We start from the raw sequence: 15,690 nt of genomic DNA, 5'->3' as shown, positions 1-15,690 counted from the left end.
AGTTAAAAACAAAGGGGTTCTTTTTATGGCTGAGTAATATTACTATATATACACACCACAACTTTTTATCCATTCATCTGCTGATGGACATCTAGGTTGCTTCCATGTCCCAGCTATTGTAAATAGTGTTGCAATGAATATTGGGGTACATGTATCTCTTTCAATTATGGTTTTCTCAGGGTACATGTCCAGTAGTGGGATTGTTGAGTCATATGGAAGTTCACTTTTAGTAGAGGTGATGGAATGCCATCTGAGCTATCTCAAAACCTAAATCATGATGCTGTGAAAGTGCTGCACTCAATATGTCAGCAAATTTGGAAAACTCCGCAGTGGCCACAGGACTGGAAAAGGTCAGTTTTCATTCCAATCCCAAAGGAAGGCAATGCCAAAGAATGTTCAGACTACCGCACAATCACACTCATTTCAAACGCTAGCAAAGTAATGCTCAAGATTCTCCAAGCCAGGCTCCAACAGTATGTGAACAAAGAACTTCCAGATGTTCAAGCTGGTTTTAGAAAAGGCAGAGGAACCAGAGATCAAATTGCCAACATCCGCTGGATCATGGAAAAAGCAAGAGAGTTCCAGAAAAACATATACTTCTGCTTTACTGACTACGCCATAGTCTTTTGACTGGATGCATCACCAACAAACTGGAAAATTCTGAAAGAGATGGGAATACCAGACCACCTGACCTGCCTCCTGAGAAACCTGCAGGTCGAGAAGCAACAATTAGAACTGGACATGGAACAAAGGACTACTTCAAAATTGGGAAAGGAGTGTGTCAAGGCTGTATATTGTCACCCTGCTTATTTAACTTATATGTAAAGTACATATATGAAATGCCCAGTTGGATAAGCACAAGCTGGAATCAAGATATCAAGAGAAATATCAAGAGCCTCAGATATGCAGATGACACCACCCTTATGGCAGAAAGTGAAGAGGAACTAAAGAGCCTCTTGATGAAGGTGAAAGACTGAAGAACTGAAGGTGAAAGAAGAGAGTGAAAAAGTTGGCTTAAAACTCAACATTCAGAAAACTAAGATCATGGCATCCAGTCCCATCACTTCCCAGATGGGGAAACAATGGAAACAGTGACAGACTTTATTTTCTTGGGCTCCAAAATCCACTGCAGATGGTGACTGCAGTCATGAAACTAAAAGACGCTTGCTCCTTGGGAAAAAAGTTAGGACAAACCTAAGCAGCATATTAAAAAGCAGAGACATTACTTTACCAACAAAGGTCCGTATAGTCACAGCTATGGTTTTTTTCAGTAGTCATGTACAGAAGTGAGAGTTGGACCGTAAAGAAGGCTCAAGGCCGAAGAACTGATGCTTTTGAACTGTGGTGTTGGAGAAGACTCTTGAGAGCCCAGTGGACTGCAAGGAGATTAAACCAGTCAATCCTAAAGGAAATCAATCCTGAATATTCATTAGAAGGACTGATGGTGAAGCTGAGGCTCCCATCCTTTGGCCACCTGATGCAAAGAGCTGACTCACTGGAAAAGACCCTGATGCTGGGAAAGATTGAAGGCGGGAGGAGAAAGGGACGACAGAGGATGAGATGGTTGGATGGCATCACCGACTCAATGGACTCGGGTTTGAGCGAGCTCCGGGAGATGGTGAAGGACAGGGAAGCCTGGCGTGCTGCATGCAATGAAGTCAGCAAAGAGACATGACTGAGCGACTGAGCAACAGCAACAACGTGGTAGTTCTAGTCCTAATTTTTAGAGCCTGCTATACAGAGTGAAGTAAGTCAGGAAATGAAAAACAAATATTGTATAGTAACGCATATATACTTGGAATCTAGAAAGATGGTACTGATGGACCTTATTTGCAGGGCAGCAATGAAGACATAGACATGTGGACAGAGGACAGACTTGGGGACACGCTGGGGAAGCAGAGAGTGGGATAAACCGAGACCGTAGCACAGCAATCTATAAATTACCCTATTTAAAATACATTAGCCAGTGGCAATTTGCTTTTTGAAGCAGGGAGCTCGCATCGGGTACTCTGTGGCAACCTAGAGGTGTGGGAGGTGGGGGGAAGGTTTAAGAGGGAGGGGACATGTGTATACTTATGGCTGATTCATGTTGATGTGTGACAGAAACCAACACAACATTGTAAAGCAATTATCCTCCAATTAAAAAATTTTTTAAAAAAAGGGGGTTCCAGCCTCTGCAAACAGGCCATGAGGTAGCACACGTTAACCCCAATAAGCAATGTCCAATTCAGGTTTTCCTAGGAATGTGTTCCATCGAATACAGGACTTACTGTTTGGTTATAAGAACAACTGCTTTTCTTTAATTAAATCTTAATAGTTTCACTTGAAGTTGAAAATTTACCAAAGACCAGAGAATTACTGTTAACTTAAATTTAAATGAACTCATAATATTATTGACAGCTGCCGTTTCTTGAAACTCCCAACAACTTTACAAATGGGAACGCTGAGGTCCAGAGGAATAAAAAGACTTGCTAAACTATCCTGCTAAACTCTACTGCCAGTTGGGGAACCAGAAGCGTAATCTGAACCCAGGTCTTTCCGTGCTGAAAATCCATTCTCTCCACTTCCAGTGGCTACCAGGCCAAGTTACTTTAAGGAATACAAATAACAAACACAAAGCCCTGAGTACTTCCTGCACATGCTGTCAACCATACTTTAAAAATTTTTTTCATTTTAAAAACCTACTTATTTGTATTTTGGCTGTGCTGGGCCTTCATTGTGGTGCAAGGGCTGAGTTGTCCTGTGGCATGTGGGATCTTAGTCCCCTGACCAGGGATCGAACCCATGTCTCCTAAATTAGAAGGCAGATTCTTTACTACTGGACCATCAGGGAGGTCCCTCAATCTATAGCATTCCTGATAGCTTTTATCAGTCTCTAAAGAAGCAAAGCCATTGTTTAAACAAGCCCTGAGGACACTGTGCCTAAAATGACCTGCTCCACAGCTGAGTGCAGGCCCCTGGAATGGCTCTGTGGAGTCTTGCCCCTCCCGCTTTGTTAGCTTGGGCTCACACACTGTTATCCTAGCAAGTTTTCTGGGTCAGCAGGGCCAGGTTCTCACTGGTCTCCAATCAGGGGCTTTTCTGGTGGGCCACGTGGGGTAACAAAAAATGGACTAGACACAAAACCAGAAGACATGGGTTTCACTGAGCTAAGTCATGCTGGGCATGTGACTTAACCACTCTTGTGCCCCCAATATTCTCATCTGCAAAATGGGTATAATAGCCTGCAGGCTGTAGGGTGACTGTAAGGACTGAATTACCTGCAGAAAAAAATTGTCCAAGACTGCTGGGCATGGGTAAACACTCATCACTCACCCGATCTTTCAGTGGTCAAGACTCAGCAGGGTGCGCAGGCTGATGCTCATCTATTCCAGTGCTTTGCTCCTCTCCTGTCTCCACCACCTCGTTCCACAAAGCTCCTGCTCTCTCTGACCACCATCCCTCTGCCCTCTGCCAGATGTGAAAGAACCCTGCCTACCTTTCATGACATCAAGGTTCAGTGTTCAGTTTCACAGTGAGAATAATCGTGATGGTCTTTTCTGGAAAGTATTACTCATCTTCATTAAACACGGAGATCCTGATCGTTCTCTGCTTCCACCCCCTTATTTAAGGGTAGATGTTTGCAAGGGATACAATCCATCAATTCAATCCACTGTCCAATATTTCTATTCCCTCTTACTCACAGACTGGAAACATTCTACATTCAGTTACATGAATCTGAAACGTGCACAGAGTCGGAGACAGGGCTGCCAAGTATGTGGGCGACCCCTGGGCCGCCTGCTCTGGTGCCAGAGCAGACATCAACAATCAATCACACTGTGTGGTCCCCAGCTGATCCCAGACAAGGCTCCCGAACCCCTCTCCCAGCTCTCCAGGCAGCCACCATCCATCGGACAGGGCTGCCATTTGGGATGGAATCTACTTGCCAAGTTTAGGAAGACTTAAATCGAATGAGGACTCTAAAATCACACACCATGTACAGCAAAGGACAGTGCCCATTTGGATCATAGTAAGCACTTCGTAGGCTGTGAATAAACATGGCTTAACGACTCGTGCACAGCATGCGATGTCCAAAGTGATTTGCTTGGGGAATGACCTCAAATAATAATGCTCTTAATTTAAATTTCAGTCAAAAACTGAACTTAAATTTACTAAAAGCTCTCTATATACCAGCGTGCACCCTTGGTTTAGTAAAGTCTTATGTACTGAACACAATATTTTTATGACTAAAGGTCTTGTATGATCCAGGGTTATAATTTTTCGTGTTTTTATTACTGCTGCTGTTAATGATGATACAATGAAAATAACAGATGACAGGCACTGAATACTTCCTGTGTACCTGGCACTCGATATGGAATAGTTCATTGAAGAAATCTTTGATGCTCACAGCAATCCTATACAGAAGGTACCACTCCAGTCCCATTTTTACAAATGAAGGAGCTCCCTCACCAATGGGAGACTAGGATTTGGACCAAGCCCCGCCTTAACCATGAGACTACACCAGTGTAGCCAACGTGCTTGCGCTGGTGATGTCTACCCAAAGGCAGATAGTCCAAACAGGCAGAAGTAGGCTCTTGAGTTGGATGTAAACTGCCGCCAGAATTAAATAAATCAGCAGATATTCAATGCAAAGATCTACTTTGGCAAATATGTTGTTTTGTCATAAAAGGATAAGGACAGTGCAACCCAAACCTCCGGTCAAGGGGGGAATCCAGGCTTATGGAAATGGCCAATTCTTAGGCAAAGGATCTGTCCTAAGCAGCATGATTACTAAAGCAGAGAAGCTGGCAGCGTCAGTCTACGCGGGAATGTCACGAACGGAGACACACTCCCATTCCTCGTACAACCCACAGAAGGAAAACAAACTGACTCAAAAGTTACGTTGGTTGTGTTGCTTCGAGGGTTTTTCTTTTGCTTTGTTGTCTTGTTTTTCATTTGAACGTGTTCTCTTTGAAATCAGGGGCATTCATAAACCGATTTAAATCAGATATAGTCACAAACTGTTTCCCAACTTAACATGCACAACAGGTGGTGTATTTTTTTATTTACTTTTTTCTCTTTTAATTGAAGTATAGTTGATTTACAATGCTGCGTTAGTTTCAGATGTAAAGCAAAGTGATTCAGTTGCACATATATACATATATCTCTATTCTTTTTCAGATTCTTTTCCCTTATAGGTTATCACAAGACCCTGATACAGTTCCCTGTGCTCTACAGGGAACTATGCAAGCTATACACGGTGCTATACAAGCAACCTTCTTGGTTGCTTTGTTTTTAACACTAGATTGGTATGTAGCAACAGCTACTGACTTTAACTCCATGCATTTGCATTTACGGAACACCACTGGACTGACCTGTCAGGCAAGTCACCTCTCACTCTTAGCCTTCCACTGCCAGAGGCACTAGGGCTAAGGTGATGACAAGCCGTTTCCAGATATGGGCTACTCATCACCACTAGGAGGTGGAAAATGCACCCTGAAGTAGTAGAACTCTCTGCCCACAGTCAGAGCCAAACTCCATTTCCGGCTTCAAGAGGCCGGCTGTAATGCTGGCATGGAGCCCACAAAGGTCCCACAACAAGGCAGACACACCCCGACGCACACCACTCCTATCCTTCCACTGTCAGGGGTCAGTTCCAGGAAACTCCCTTTGGGGTTTTGCCAGTTACAAAGGAGTCAGGTCCTCTCAGGAATAAATAAGCTGTCAAGGCTAACACAAGGGATCAGATGTAGGAGACCAATCGAACTGCTCCAGTGCCTCCCAGGGGCCATACCAGCCTAAAGGGCCCTGGGGTTATAGGTGGGGGGGCCCAGCTGCCAGCACCCAGTTCAGCTGTCAGTTTACAGCAAAGCTGTCACAAGTCTGGAAGGGAAACATTCAATGAAGTACTTTTCCTAGGTTGATTTCTCTTTTAGCATTTGAGGGAAAAAAATACCACACAATCAAACCTAAGAGAAATAACAGCACTAACTTTAAATTGCTATAGTCTTGGGACTTCTCTGAGGGTCCAGTGATTAAGAATTCATGTTTTCACTGTTGGGGAGTGGGTTTGACCCCCCTGGTTGGGGAACTAATATCCCACATGCTGCATGGCCAAAAAAAAGAAAATATTTGCCACAGTCCCGGTCCTGAGGGACTAGCCTGTACTGGCAGAAAAACCCAGATAAGCCTCTGAAGAGGACAGAAGGTAAATCACTGCTTTAAACTAGATGCTTAGCTGCTGCTGCTAAGTCGCTTCAGTCGTGTCCGACTCTGTGCGACCCCATAGGCGGCAGCCCACCAGGCTCCGCCATCCCTATTCTCCAGGCAAGAACACTGGAGTGGGTTGCCATTTCCTTCTCCAATGCATGAAAGTGAAAAGTGAAAGTGAAGTTGCTCAGTTGTATCTGACTCTTCGCGACCCCATGGACTGCAGCCTACCAGGATCCTCCATCCATGGGATTTTCCAGGCAAGAGTACTGGAGTGGGGTGCCATCGCCTGCAGTTATCAATTTCCAATCTCCGACTCCCCCCATCCTTGCCCCCACCCCAGCCATCCCAACCACCAATGGTAAGTACCAAACTTGGCAATGGTAAGTACTGATCCTTATTGGTTTATAAACACCAAACAGAAGAGTTCGATGACTTGTTGTTACAAGAGGACCCCAAAAGCCAAGTGTACATCATCAGAAGCAGAGGATTTCCCTCACAGGTTAACAAGCATTCACCATTTTACAGAAAGAATAAATTTTCAATAAATTTCTAATTTGGAAAGCTAAGCTCCTTCCCTGCAAAACACATAAACAAAATAATATAAAGTTGGCCACAGAAAAATAACGAATACAGGAATGTGATTTAAATGATAACTTAAGTTTCTAACTAACCCTGCAGCTAAACTAACACCTATTAAAGCAGTCTGTACTGAAAAACAGATGAAACCTAAAAGGGTCTCCTTCTGAGTTTAGAGTTTGGGGGACAACTTTTTAAAAAATTAACATTTGGCAGCTAAACTAATAATTTCTTGATCCCATTTTTTTCCAAATCCACATTTCAAAAAAGAGTTTCAAACTTTCACATATAATCATTAAATCATAATAAATTTTTATGCTAAAAGTGGAACAGTGGATAGGAATTAGAAGCCCACACACCTCAATGAAGAGTAGCTCCCGCTTACTGCAACTAAAGAGAGCTGTGCAAAAGCAACAAAGACCCAGTGCAGCAAAAAATAATTTTTTTCTTAAAATGACACATTCACTAAGAATCTTGTTGTTCAGTCACTCAGTTATGTCTGGCTCTTTGCGACGCTATGGATTGCAGCATGCCAGGCTTCCCTGTCCTTCACTATCTCCAGAGCTTGCTCAAACTCATGTCCATCGACTTGATGATGCCATCCAACCATCTCATCCTCTGTCAAACCCTTCTCTTTCTGCCCTCAGTCTTTCCCAGCATCAGGGTCTTTCCCAATGAGTCGGCTTTTTGCATCAAGTGGCCAAAATACTGGAACTTCTACTTCAGCATCACTCCTTCCAATGAACATATTCAGGGTTGATTTCCTTTAGGATTGAGTGGTTTCAGCTTCTTGCTGTTCAAAGGACTCTCAAGACCCTTCTCCAGCATCACAGTTCAAATGCATTAATTCTCTGGTACTCAGCCTTCTTTATGGTCCAACTCACATCTGTATATGACTGCTGGAAAAACCACAGCTTTGACTATACAGACCTTTGTTGGCAAAGTGACATCTCTGCTTTTTAATATGTTGTCTAGGTTCGTCACAGCTAATCTAGATTTTTTTTCTACTCTGTTACCCATTTCTAACTTTACTGACAAAAAAGAGCATGAAATTCATTCCAGAACTTTTTAAACATGAAAAAAAGATCTGAGGAAGAAATGTTCTTTAGTTCTTTAGTAGTATCTCACTGCTTCCTGCAGAACTGTTGGGGTTTGTTTCACAACAGTTACTCTCTGCTGCTGCTGCTAAGTCGCTTCAGTCGCGTCTGACTCTGTGCAACCCCATAGACCGCAGCCCACCAGGATCCCCCGTCCCTGGGATTCTCCAGGCAAGAACACTGGAGTGGGTTGCCATTTCCTTCTCCAAAGCATGAAAGTGAAAAGTGAAAGGGAAGTCGCTCAGTCGTGTCCGACTCTTCGCGACCCCATGGACTGCAGCCTACCAGGCTTCTCCGTCCATGGGATTTTCCAGGCAAGAGGACTGGAGTGGGGTGCCATTGCCTTCTCCATTATTCTCTGGTTTTGATCAAAAAATTGAAAACCACAGAAAAAGGCAAGACAACTAGACTTCACATTCCTGCGACGTGGAAACCACCTCATACTTTTATAAACAGCTGTCAAAATTTAGTTTCCTCAAATAGAATGGAATATTTATTTAAAGTGTCCTAATGCAAACAGATTTTTTAAAGTCCCTAATTTCGTAAAGGAGTCCATGCCCTTGATTATATTTATAAATTTAAAATATCACAGAACGGAAAAAAGATGTCAAATTTGGGAAATATTAGCATGCACTAGAAGAACTGAGGTCAGGTCTTCACTTGGGATGATGAAGAATCTCCCTCGCTAGCAATGGACCTTCGTGTATGCAGGGACTAAAGCTGCGTACCCTGCTGCTGACTCTGGGATTCAGGAAACTTGCCCGTAGTCTTCCCAATTAAAGTGCCATCAATTAGTACTTCTAGTTCAACCCTCAACTCGCATGCTGTTATGGGAACTGGATTGTGTCCCCCGCAAAAGATGCTGAAGTCCTAGCCCACAGTACCTGGGATGTGGTCCTGGAAATAGGACCTCTGCAAATGATCAAGTCAAAATTAGGTAAAAGGGTAGGCTGAAGTTCAACATAAAAAGAGGAAATGTAGACAGAGACATACACACAAAGGGAATGCCATGCGGACATGAAGACAGATATAAGGGATAATCTACACACCAAGGAACACCAAAGACTTCCAGCAAACCATCAGAAGGTAGGCGAGAACCATGGCGCAGTCTCCTTCACAGCCCCTGGAAGGAAGCAATCAGACCAACACCCTGATCTTGACTCTCAGCTTCCAGCACTTTGAGGCAAATGTCTGTTGCCTGAGCCCCACAGTTCTTGGTATTCGGTAATGGCAGCCATAGAAAAACAACACCCAAGTCTTCCCAGCCTGCCATTCTCTTTCGACTTTGTCCCTGTGTTAGTCTGTTAGTCGCTCAGTCACGCCCGACTCTTTGCGACCCCATGCACTGCAGCCCACCAGGCTCCTCTGTCCAAGGGATTTTCCAGGCAAGGATACTGGAGTGGGTTACCATTTCCTTCTCCAGGGGATCTTCCTGACTCAGGGATCGAACCCGGGTATCCTGCACTGCAGGCAGATTCTTTACCATCTGAGCTATGAGGGAAGACTTATTCTTTTTTCTTCTAATATTCTTATATGCTCCCACCAATTCCCTAAGGTCATTCCACACCTCCTGCCACCAAAGCCCTTCGGCAGTATTTCTTGTTGGGTACCAATGGCATTTTGCATGGGGCAGCTCTTTTGGGCGACTGTCCAGGACACTGCAGGATGTCAAGCATCCCTGGCACTTCCATTCCATCAAGGACATGATAGTGCCCACAGTGCAGAAACTCGGCTCCAGAAGCTTTAGAGCCACCTGCCAGCCACACTCTGACTCAAGGTCCCACCATCAACTGCAAATGATCTCAATCAGGTCAGTTACCTTCAGCCTCTCCACTTATAAGATGGGAATCAACCCTGCCAGGTGGCTCAGGATTGAATTAAAGATCCTAGCAAGTCCAGGCTTACCCTCACCAGCTTTTTCTGGGATTAGAGTCACTTAAGAATTAATGCTCAGCCTGTTTTACATGGTCACATCCTGATTTACATTGGAACTCCTTTCGGAGGTTCCCTTACACAAATAAAGCCTCATGATACATCCTGTGGAGATGGAACAGATCTCTGCATGTTTCAAATAGTTATAAGTCAGGCAAAATAAAATGCTTTTCTAAGCTTAAAAGAGCAAGACAACCCTGAGCACAGTTCCGTTTCCCCTCTACTCCCAACCTCACTTGAAAACAGCGTTGCAGCTGTGGGCAAAGGTCCACATCTTCCAACTCTGCTTCCCATTTCTCTGTACCTTTTTCTCCCAGTGACTGTCCCCTCAACATCCAGCGATATACTACTGCTGTCTGGCTCATTTCACCTTGTCCATGGGAACATCCCCCACAACAGCATCAGCTCTGTATTCTCTTCGGTGAAATGGTTTACAGTCCAAGTCTCTGGGCTGTGGGGCTTCAGCACTGATTTATGCCATGAAGGCAGTCTGTGTCTGTTCTCCTGACCATGGTATACACCTAGCACACATCAGCACCTCACAGAGCCCGGTTGTTGTTCAGTCGCTCAGTCGTGTCTGACTCTGCGACCCCATGGACTGCAGCACGCCAGGCTTTCCTGTCCTTCACCATCTCCCAGAGGTTGCTCAAACTCGTGTCCGTCGAGTCGGTGATGCCATCCAACCACCTCATCCTCTGTCATCACCTTCTCCTCTTGCCTTCAATCTTTCCCAGCATCAGGGTCTTTTCCAACAAGTTGGCTCTTTGCATCAGGTGGCCAGAGTATTGGAGCTTCAGCATCAGTCCTTCCAATGAATATTCAGGGTTGATTTCCTTTAAAATTGACTGATTTGATCTCCTTGCAGTCCAGGGGACTCTCAAGAATTTTCTCCAACACCACAGTTGGAAAGCATCAATTCTTTAGCTCTCAGCCTTCTTTATGGTCCAACTCTCACATCCATACATGACTACTGGAAAAACTATACAGAACTTTGTCAGACAGAGCCTGGTACTCAGTTGGTTTTCAGTGATTAATATATGAATGAGGACATCAAGGCACGAATACACGCGGGGTCGAGTGAACACAGGAATGAATACATTCAGGAGTCAGGTGACCGGGACTCCATTTAACCCCCAGCTCAGCACTGACTGACATAAATGACCTCAGAACAGGTCACTTATTCTCTCAGCCGTATTTTCTTCTCTGTGACATGAGGCGGTTGGACTTCACGAGAAAATCTCTCTCGGTGTTCTGCCAGCCCCAACACCGGAGCCCAAGGACTGTAACGAAGACTGAAAAGCTTTCCTTCCTTTTGGAGAAATTTCAGTCAGGACAGGCAGAAAGGTAAAGAATCTTCTGAAATCACATCCCGGGGGCCCTCCCCATCAGACCACACCTTCCTCCCTGGGGACAAAGGGTCCAGACAGCACATCAGCTGCAAATTTTGAAGACATCTCTGAGACGCTAAGCACTCTGGACGTTGTTATCATGGGCTTCCCTGGTGGCTCAGGCATAAAGAATCTGCCTGCAATGCACGAGACCCAGGTTCAATCCCAGGGTAGGAAGATTCCCTGGAGAAAGGAATGGCTACCCACTCCAGTATTCTTGCCTGGAGAATCCCATGGACAGAGAAGGCTGGTGGGCCACAGTCCTTGGGGTCACAGAGTCAGACACGACTGAGCAGCTAACACTTCACGGACTCAGAGTCTGCCCTGTCCTCAAGAGAGGTCCGCAAGGAACCCTGCAGCCTGCCTCCTCCCATCTAAGGCGCCCCCTTTCCAGCCTGAACAAGGTGGGCTTGGGCATTCTCCCCTCGGTTCCAAATCCAAGTCGGTCCCTCTCTCCGCCATCCGCCTAAGGCTCCCACATGCATATTTTATGACTCCTGGCACATCTCCTCCTTATCTGACATCCTGCAACGCATCCCTCTGCCGCCTTTCTATCTCTGTTAAGAATGTTCCCGAAAGAGGTATGTGTCCTTGGGTTGTACTTTATTACTGGTGGTTTCACCTTTCCTATCTTATCTCCCGGCGTGATCCCTACCTGAATTCTTTGAGGACACAGAAACCACACCCTCTGCGCTCCTCCAATTCCCACAAGAATCCTTACACAGCTGGGCAAGCAGCAGACACTTAGAAAATGCTTGCTGACTGAATAAAATAATGAATATGAAATAACGGGCTGATTTCAATGTTTTTCAATAGAAGAAACATGTATATGTATGGCTGAGTCCCTTTGCCGCCCACCTGAAACTATCACAGCACTGTTAATTGTCTATACTCCAATACAAAATAAAGTTTTTTAAAAAGTCATATTAATAATACATTTCCTGGATAAAGCTATCAAGATCACCCCTGCTGGGTATACAACCAAAATAAATCAAGACGTCTTAAAACAGCCCTTCTATGACTACAGCATTTTCTTAGGACTGAAATAAAATGCCCTTCACTATGACATGAATGACAGCTGGATAAGAAATCTGATTTTCAGGCAGCCACAGCATAATAATGTGGTATTGCTTTTATTTCTTATAAAAGCAGATTTTACACTGAGCTGAGGAAGAGAAAAGGGCAATCACCTTTTGGTGTTAATTATTACAATTACCACCGTTAGGTGTTGAAGCTGGAGAGTTCAGGGAAATCAGAACAAGATATGAGGGTTTTCCCTAAACAGTTTAAATCTACTGTGGACTGGGGCAGAGCCTCTTTTCTGAAATTCCTGGGACTTATTTAGCCAAGTCTACTTCCAGTCACATTACTTCAGTGTGGTTTAATCAACTTCAGCTAAAACCAAACTGACTTAGGAATCAAAATATTCTTTCTCCCATGCACTTGCTGGTCATGGTTGGCCACTGGATAAAACAGAGCCAATGGTCAGTACAATACTGCTGGAGGGAAAACCCTGCTATGCCCTCACAGTTGAATACAGCATAATGCCATAAGCCCCAGGCAGCCTCTACTGCTCAGTAGCTGAGCTAAACAATTTCATTATCTCTTAGAAATCACTATTCTTGCATATAAGCAGAAACTTATCATTACCAAAAGTATCAATGATATATTAATTACAGAAAAACTGTGCAGGGATACAGGAGATAATATTACAAGTGGAGAGATTCAGTGACTGAGGACTGTCTGAGACCCAAAAAGATCAGGTACATTAAAACAGATAATTAGTGTTCATGGGCTGTACATATGGCACATGATAACAGAGTATGTCTTCCAGCTCAAACCTTATCTTGTTAGAACACAAACTGGGTGGGGCAAGGAGGGAATCCCAGTAAAACACCAAAGGGAAAAAAAATTCACTTTGATACTAGCATGTATATTGCCAATGTGAAAGGAGCTGTTATGAGGATTTATCTGCATTTATCCAACTAATTAAGCCAAAGTACTTTAAAGCTAGAGTGGAATGCCGAGTTTTTCATCACAACTCTTCATTCTAATGATGAGAAATTCAGGCAGAGATGAGGTACTTCAGCCAAGCTCATTCCGCTCATCAGAGCCTGCCTGGGTTCTCTCAGGTCTAGCTTCATGTGCAAAACACCCATCATTAAATTTAAAAGTTAAAAAGGCACATAGCAGACAGGCAATGCATATCTGTTAATGGAAATGAGTAAACAGAGATGCAGGCTTCCAGAACTCTCTTAATATACTACCTCCTGAAGGATAAGCCAAGTAATGACCTCAGAATTTTGACTCTGACTTGTCAAGGGCTTCCCTGCTGGTGCAGAGTTTAAAAGCGTCTGCCTGCAATGTGGGAGACCTGGGTTCCATCCCTGGGTCGGGAAGATCCCCTGGAGAAGGAAACGGCAACCCACTCCAGGATTCTTGCCTGGAGAATCCCATGGATGGAGGAGCTTGGTGGGCTATAGTCCACGGCTGCAAAGAGTCGGACACGACTGAGCGACTTCACTTTGTCCAACATAGGTAACATAGGTTTCTTAATATCAATACTATAAAGCATCCCTTCCCAGTCAATGAAATACTATTGCAATAGTTATGGAAGCATGCAAGTTGACGGTGGAACCAAAAGCTTTGTAGAACTTATGAAGGAGTGACTGTGAAAAAAATCTATCCACAAACTCTATGGGTTCCCAAACACATGAAGCGTAGCTTCGGTGGAGCGGTGGAGGGATCTATAAAAGGCAGGTATGACTAAGCAGCCCCAGAGAGCAACACTGAAACTATCAGGAGTCTGGGGACCAGAACATCCCTGCATATAAAGATAAGCTGGAGTTTCCCACCTCCTGTTACTAATACAAAAGGGGGCCTTTTTTCTACCACAAGTTAATTCTTTTTAAAATAAAAAACTTCAGAGTTATGTTGCAAACGACATTTTCTTCGATTCTCCATCGAACCTGCCTTCTGAAACAAATTTGGGGAAAACCTAGTTGAATCTCCAGACAGGCAACCAAGTGGCCGGACTAAATTTGAAACAATCAATACCGCAGCTTTTGATGTATTTAACTCTATATCTCACTAGAGAGCCCCTGAAATCTACAGTTTAACTCAGCTAAAGGTAACCAAATCTTAATAATCATGTAAAACATACTGCTACATGTCTTACTCAGTGAGCTATTATTACTGAATTTTTCCTTAAAGTCTGACATCTAGCTATGTAACTTCTCCCTGAAAAAAAAAAAAAAAAGAAAATTCGAGAACATCGGACCAAACAAAATGCTTAAAATAATTAAACAGACCACAATTTACATATCCCCAAGATGAAACTGAGCACATAGGGGAAGATGAACCAAACACACCATATTTACATATAGATGTAAACATATTTATAGCACCTTAGGCAAAAAATCAAAAAACAACCCTGGCACAACAGGACAAACCTGGTTTACCATTCTCTCTGCGCAGGTATGAAGTAACGTGCTTGGCGGCGGGGCACAGAGGGTGGAGAGCAAGTTCCACTTAAACTTGTTCCATTCAGGAGCTAGGTGAGCAAACCAAGCAGCTTAACAAGCTCCCCTACCAAACGGAACCAGGCTGAAAGTCCCAAATCGGTCAAGCTCATCAAGGAAAGTGGGACCCCCCCGCCCCTCTCCAAAATCCCCGAGCCTCCCAACTAGAGCCGGGGGCTTCCCGCCGAATCCATTTCCCGGTCTCCGTCTCGGACCATGCAGGGTGGGCATGTGGGTTGAGTCCGGGGTCCCCCCCCTCAACACACACACACACCCCGGCTCCCCGCCCCGTTCATTGTCGTCCGAGGGAGATGGATCACCTGCCGGGCGCGGGCTCCCGCCGCCCGCCGCGCCCAGACGCACAGGGGCTCCCGCCGCCCGCGTCCCGCGGGACCAGCGCCCCCTTTCCCGGCGGGACCCGACCCCCGCCCGCGGCCGGTCCCCTGCGTGCTTACCGCCACGAAGCCCGAGGAGGAGGCGAGGAACACGCGGATGACCATCCTCTCGCCGGGTCGGGACGGACCTTCTGCGCCCTCCGCGGGCTCCGGGCTGGCGGGGACGCGGAGGCAGAACTCGGCGGGGAGCCGCCGCCGCCGCCGCCGCTGCCCGACACAGCGCTCGCGTCTGGGAGGTCGGCAGGGACCCGGAGCCCGCGCGGCCGCCCGGTCTGCAGATAAAAGCTCGGCGCTGCCCGACCGCCGGCCGAGGTAGGGAGGCGGGGCCGGGCCGGGGAGGGAGCCGGCTGCGGGGCGTGATGGGAGTTGTAGTCCGCGCCGCTCCCGGAGTGGCCGCCGCCGGGCTCCTTCCCGCCGCCGCGTCCCTGAGCCTGCGTCCCGGACGCGCGCAGGTGCCGCGAGGGCCTCCCGAGGCCGCGGGGAGACGCTATGCCGGGGTGGCGAGGATCCTGGCGAGACGAGGCCGGGGAGAAAAGAAAGCTAGGCGAGGATGGCGTGGTTCGGTGTCCAGCTGGGATTCTGTGTGTAG

The 15,690-nt window shown here is 45.8% G+C and overlaps 1 protein-coding gene across 1 annotated transcript in view; it reads right to left on the bottom strand.

The window, feature by feature from the left end:
- Window positions 1-15,429, bottom strand: part of SH3BGRL2 (SH3 domain binding glutamate rich protein like 2) — a 77,844-nt gene extending 62,415 nt beyond the window's left edge. The window contains exon 1 of the mRNA XM_018052901.1: window positions 15,162-15,429. Coding sequence (XP_017908390.1) covers window positions 15,162-15,206 — 45 coding nt within the window. The 5' untranslated portion in view covers window positions 15,207-15,429. The remainder of the gene's footprint in view (window positions 1-15,161) is intronic.

This window comes from Capra hircus, chromosome 9 (assembly GCF_001704415.2).
Source record: "Capra hircus breed San Clemente chromosome 9, ASM170441v1, whole genome shotgun sequence".
Taxonomy (NCBI): Eukaryota; Metazoa; Chordata; class Mammalia; order Artiodactyla; family Bovidae; genus Capra; species Capra hircus.
This window is presented reverse-complemented; position numbering and strand designations above follow the sequence as displayed.